General features: G+C 38.2%; 1 protein-coding gene across 2 annotated transcripts; it reads left to right on the plus strand.

The window, feature by feature from the left end:
• The first annotated feature begins 873 nt into the window (after nucleotides 1–873).
• On the plus strand, nucleotides 874–5,531 carry LOC113505068. 2 transcript variants are annotated; one of them, XM_026887574.1, is made up of 2 exons: nucleotides 874–1,657; nucleotides 2,081–5,531. In XM_026887574.1, exons 1-2 carry the CDS (start codon nucleotides 1,468–1,470, stop codon nucleotides 3,016–3,018), a joined length of 1,128 nt encoding a protein of 375 aa, XP_026743375.1. In that variant the 5' UTR covers nucleotides 874–1,467; the 3' UTR covers nucleotides 3,019–5,531. The 2 variants fall into 2 exon arrangements, with proteins under 2 accessions (XP_026743375.1, XP_026743374.1); XM_026887573.1 differs by having other exon boundaries at nucleotides 882–1,657.
• The last annotated feature ends 849 nt before the right edge of the window (nucleotides 5,532–6,380 follow it).

Here is a 6,380-nt window from a genome sequence, read left to right on the forward strand (position 1 = left end):
GTGAAGGGGTTATAAACAAACACACATAATCACGTACTTTTGCGTTTGTAATAACCGAAAATGTGTTTTTATACCATGAGTTTAGTCTCTGCCGAAATATCTGAAATGTGCCTATCGAAAATATTCTTCAGTTGGATAACTACGTTTGGCTAAAGCATGATGCTCATTCCGTATGTAGTCCATAGTAAACTAAACATTTTAAATATCAAAATCGCTACAGCCTTTTAAACTAAACCTCTTTAAGTCTGTAAGTTTATCATATTCTCAATACACACAAAAATCACTTTCATGATATTAACAATAACTTTGATATCTCACCGTATACGAAAGCCGACCGCTAAAATCTTCATCCGATTACAAAACACCCAAAAAATAGACGCCTTTATTTTTATACCTAACAAGAGGTTAAGCAGAACTATAATAAACCATTTCTTGGAAAGATAACTCGCATTCAACTTGCTCTTATTTGCTACCGCTGAACTAGCAAGGTTGGTTCTTAAGTAATTGGGGGCACTGCTTAAACTTTGGACTTGATAGCTGAATATTCCACCGTATTATAACTTTAAGTAGCTTTTAAAGTATTTCTGACGTTTCTTTGCACTTTAAAGTAGATAGATTTATTACGTTTTTTTATATTTTTGGTTTGCCTCAAACACGTTTGATAGTTATTGAGTCCGACTGGTTTGAAAGGTGTGTCAAATGTTGGAAAAACGACTGGATAATTGTGTGATTTTGCCATGTTGCATAGATTGTACTGAAACGCGCATAAGTAATTATTGTCCTTTTAGTGGTTCGTGACGGTTTTAAAGCTTAAAAAAACATTTTTATCGGAGTTTCCTCACATACTCACATTTTAATTAATAGCCAACTGAAAATACTTTATCACGTTATGCGTATTCGAAAATAAAAATACCCCTTTTTGTGCCACCTTAAGACTTGGGCCCAATAAAGGCCTGCTCACGATCGCCGTCTGTCTAGGTTGGTTCAAACAAGGCCCAAGGTTACCATTATAATGGGATGGATGAACTTGATACTTGAAGAATTTTAGTCTTGAGCGATTAATCTCTTGTTTTCTTACAAGTCAGGATTTATTAAATCCTCTTTTGATTAATGAAGACTTTTGACAGTTTTAACGTTACGCCCCGATCTTCATGTTTTCAGAATATAATAGTATTGAGTTAAGTTCGCTAAGTTGAATAGATTAAGGCTAAGTTTTTGATTATCCTTCAGCTTCGTCTTTCGAGATTAGAAAACACTTGTAGTATCGCATAGCGATCGCCATTCTGCACTATCTTTTAGTTTAGTTTTTTTTTTTTTTTTTTGTAGGTAGGTTGGTAATTTACCCGATCACTCGCCACACTTTAACGATCATTCGCATTTTAGTGCTCTGCCAGACTGCACTCGTCCATATCGCTCGTGTATTGGCGTTGTATCTTTTACTCGGTAATTAATAGATAAGCTTAAACAATGCCTAAAAGGAAAGGAAGTGATCATAATTATGAAGTTTTGTTGAAAAAGTTAAGGAAGATTGAAAATAAAATACGTCAATGTGATGGACAAACAACACGTGCTCGCCGTTCTAGGCGTGTCAGAGTGCTTTCCAGTTCGTCTTCCTCGTCGCGGGAATCACCAGGTCAACAAGTTGATACCGTTAACAGTGAGTACTTTTTTCTCTTTCATAACCTTGAATAAGTGAACTATATCCTCGTAAGAATGGTATTGCGGACAGCTTTTGGGGCTGTCTCGTGCCATTTATAGGTATTAGGTATTGCGGGCAGCTTGTGGGGCTGCTCCGTGCCATTTACCTGTAATTTACACGGTGTTGTAGGCAAACTCGTGCCGCTCTTTGTTCGTGTAATACGGTATTGAGGGCAGCTCGTGTGGCTGTTCCTTACCATTTATATAGTGTTGCGGGTAGCTTATATGGGGCTACCTCCTCACTATTGGCATATACTCTAAATGACCTTGCAGTGTAAGCACTTCCTCATGGTTATTTATACATAATGTTGCGGGTAGTTTGAAGGGCTACTTCTTCATTATTCACATTCCATGAATTGATATTCAATTCGTCTGCTTACAGACGAGATTTCTCCATGCCACGCCGAATCGGACTTGGAACCAGCGACGACAGACCAGGGCACGGTGGCAGACCAGGGCACGATGAGTCCGTCAAACATTCCACAAGAAAATGCTCGCCTGGAACCCACCGTATGTTCGGAACATATCATACCCGAAAATTCCGAAATAGAACTGGATGATGATATACTGCAAATTCTTGGAGTTGATCCCACGCAAGTAATAATTTATGGGAAAGATATACAAAAGGAAGTTGCTGTTCGTTTTGAGCATACAGCAACGGCAGGATTGTCCAAAGATGAGCGTAAAGAAATCAATGAAAAATTTCTTATACCAGGGAACTGTAAGCTTATCGGTGCGCCAGCTTTAAATCTGGAAATCAAAGCCGCTCTTTCTGAGACCATAATAAAACGCGATAAAGCGATAGAAGCAAAACAAAATCTGCTGGCATCAGCAATTTCAGGCCATGGCGAGGCAATTTCGCTCGTCCTCTCCTCGAAAGAAAAGAACACAGATCTCTTACGTATCCTGATGAACACCGGACGTGCCATGTGTGATTGTCAACATAACGATACTATTGCCAGACGTAACTTTATCCTCTACGCAGTCAAGAAGGATATGAAAGAGTCTCTCATTAATACGAAGATTGACGAATTTCTATTCGGACAGAACCTAACTGATACTCTAAAAGCTGCTAAAGCAATTAACAAATCTGGTGCAGAGTTAAAACCTCCTGCCCCTACACCAAAACCTAGTACAAGTAAACCAAATCCGTCAACTTCAAAAAACTGGAAAGGTTCGTATGCAGCGCGCAAGCCGCCTCCGAAGACGACGAACACAACAGCTCCGGCGGAGGGTCGTCGGACGAGGAGCCAGCACGCGAGCTCCTCGAGACCATACAATCAGCGGCCCTCGCGCAACATGACACGCAGCCGTCGCTGATGCTGGCGCCTACAACATCATCTCCGGTACAGTACGCTGGGAGACTGGCTCAATTCTATCAACAATGGCTGCTTCTCACTAATGATCCAGTAATTCTTTCATATATTGAAGGATACAAAATCCCTTTTTCACGCCCTGTGTTTCAAAATACTATTCCACCATTAAGAAATTATTCTATCCATGAAAAATCTCAGTTTGAAGAAGCCATAAATGATCTGTCAAAGATTGGTGCTATTTCAAAATGTCAGCCATGTGAGGGTCAATTCATATCTAGTATATTCTTAGTACCAAAACCAAATGGAAAAAGGCGATCCATACTAAATTTAAAGAAATTAAACGAATTTATTGACACAGAACATTTCAAACTTGAAGATTTTCGAACTGCAATAAAATTAGTGTCTAAAGACTGTTTCATGGCAAAAATTGACCTTAAAGATGCTTATTTTATGATCAAAATACATCCAGATTTTAAAAAATACTTGCGCTTTCAGTGGAATCTTCTACTTTATGAGTTTAATGTTTTGCCATTCGGTCTTAGTACAGCCCCATACGTGTTTACCAAAATTATAAAGCCAGTGGCTAGACTTCTTCGCTCCACTGGCTATGTATCAACCTTATATTTGGATGACTGGTTATTGATAGGACAGTCATACAATACATGTCTAAAGAATTAAATCAAACTAGGTCATTGTTAACCTCGTTAGGTTTTATTTTAAATTACGACAAAAGCATTTTAGTTCCAAGTAAAGACTGCTTATTCCTTGGATATAAAATAAACTCCAAAAAATTCCAAGTCTACTTACCCGAAGAAAAAATTGACCATATTAGTAAACAGATTGATAAGATGTTATCGCTGGAGAGATGTAAGATAAGGGAATTCGCAAGATTTGTAGGTCTGCTTACATCAGCTTGTCCGGCCATTGAATATGGCTGGCTGTACACAAAATTATTTGAAAGAATTAAATACCTCAATTTAAAAACTACTTATGATAATTATGACTGTTACATGAATATTCCCCAATCTTTGTTACCAGATTTGTATTGGTGGAAACATGCTATAAAGCATTCAGTAAATAAGATAAAACATGACAGTTACGACTTGGAGATTTTTTCAGATGCCTCAACTATGGGTTGGGGTGCTGTGCAGGGTTACAATAAGGCTAGCGGTATGTGGAGCGAAAACGAACGGAATATGCACATAAATTATCTTGAAATACTTGCAGCATTTTTTGGGTTAAAAATTTACGCAAAAAGTCTAACTAACTGTCAAATTCTACTAAGAATAGATAACACAACTGCTATCTCTTACATAAACCGCATGGGAGGCATCCAATTCCCACACCTTACAGAGCTAGCCAAGAGGCTTTGGCAGTGGTGTGAAAGCCGTCAGTTGCATGTTTACGCTTCCTACATCAGCTCAGTTGATAATGCGGAAGCAGATGCTGAATCTAGACGCATCCATCCAGATATTGAGTGGGAGTTATCATCCATTGCTTTTCAAAGAATTGCGCAGGCTTTTGGTTATCCAGAGATTGATCTCTTTGCGAGTAGACTGAATAAAAAATGTTGTACTTACGTCTCTTGGCACCGTGATCCGGATGCCTACAAAGTTAATGCCTTCACAATTAATTGGACAAATTTTTATTTTTACGCTTTCCCACCCTTCTCAGTAATACTTAAAACATTACGAAAAATAGTATCAGATAAAGCCAGGGGTATTTTAATTGTTCCCCTGTGGCCCACACAGCCCTGGTACCCTATTTTCAAAAGCCTTGTGATTTCCCAGATTTTATATTTAAAACCGAATGAAAATTTAATAATTTCTCCTCATTCCAGCGGCCGGAATATGCACACTCAAATTACCCTGGCTGCAGCAATATTATCAGGACAGCATTCTTGAAAAGACAGGTCCCATCATCAACATTAAACCTAATGATGAACTCTTTATCACACAGCTCAATTAAACAATATAACGTATACTTAAAGAAATGGCATGATTACTGCATACAAAATAAAGTTGATTTATATTTTGCTACTATCCCCGAAATCTTAATTTTTTTAACAATTCTGTATAATACTGGAGCGCGGTACGGGAGTCTTAATACTTGTCGCTCTGCTTTATCATTGGTTATAGGCGAACATGTAGGATTAGATCAAAATGTTAAACGTTTTTTCAAGGGCATATTTCGATCTCGTCCCCCAATGCCTAAATATGATACGTCTTGGGATCCTTCATTAGTATTAAAATTCCTAGAAGAGCTTTATCCAAATGAAACGTTATCGCTAGAAATGCTAACCAAGAAACTAGCTACTCTGTTAACTTTAGTTACTGCACACAGAGTACAAACGTTATCAAAAATAAACATAGATAATATATCATTTTCTGCATCTAGAGCATCTATAAAAATAACAGATCTGATCAAAACCTCACGAATTGGTTCTCCTCAACCAACATTAATCTTACCTTTCTTTGTCCAAAAACCGCAAATATGCCCTGGAAAAACATTACGGGATTATCTACGTAAAACGGCAACCTTACGCGGTGATGTCAAATACCTTTTCATCACTCTTAAAAAACCATATCGTGCCGTATCTAGCCAGACACTAAGCCGCTGGATCCGTGCGACGTTGGGCAATGCTGGCGTACCGGTGGCGACGTTTAGCGTGCACAGCACGCGACACGCCGCCACCTCGTGTGCACATCGCCTCGGTGTGAGCCTGGATGCCATTAGAAGGACGGCTGGCTGGAGCGCCACCTCCAATATTTTTTTCAAGTATTATAATAGACCTCTTGATGCAGGCGATAATGAATCATTTGCTCGTACAATTATTGATAATTTCCAAAACAAAAATTAGAATATACATATTATATGTGTGATGTGACTATATTATGTTAGTATGAGTAATGATCTACCTCGTAAGTACTCGATTATTCAAATAAAGGATCAGTTGATTTTCAGAGTTATTGTTTATTATTTATGACCTTCAGGTCATGATGATAGAGAGTTACACATACTTATCATATGGTAAGTATGTGTCATGTACAAATAAGCTTAATGCTCTTACACACCTACTTACCTCTGAAATATTTCACTATTGTCTCTAAATATCTACAAGTGTTTTCTAATCTCGAAAGACGAAGCTGAAGGATAATTAATGATTAAACGAACTTACCTGTAAGTGAAGTTCTATCATAATTATACGAAGCTTCGTCTGAAGAGATTAGAAACCCACCCTATCTTTGTGTTGATGTTTACTAACACCATGAGATCCCTTCCCTAATCGTGAAATATTGGTAAGTATCCTTTCTCTAAACTAAATGATCGTTAAAGTGTGGCGAGTGATCGGGTAAATTACCAACC

This window comes from Trichoplusia ni, chromosome 24 (genome assembly GCF_003590095.1).
Source record: "Trichoplusia ni isolate ovarian cell line Hi5 chromosome 24, tn1, whole genome shotgun sequence".
Lineage (NCBI taxonomy): Eukaryota > Metazoa > Arthropoda > Insecta > Lepidoptera > Noctuidae > Trichoplusia > Trichoplusia ni.

Bases quoted from the DNA above. Each gene is read 5' to 3' on its own strand.
- LOC113505068 (XM_026887573.1), top strand. From the start codon at position 3,677: ATGTCTAAAGAATTAAATCAAACTAGGTCATTGTTAACCTCGTTAGGT.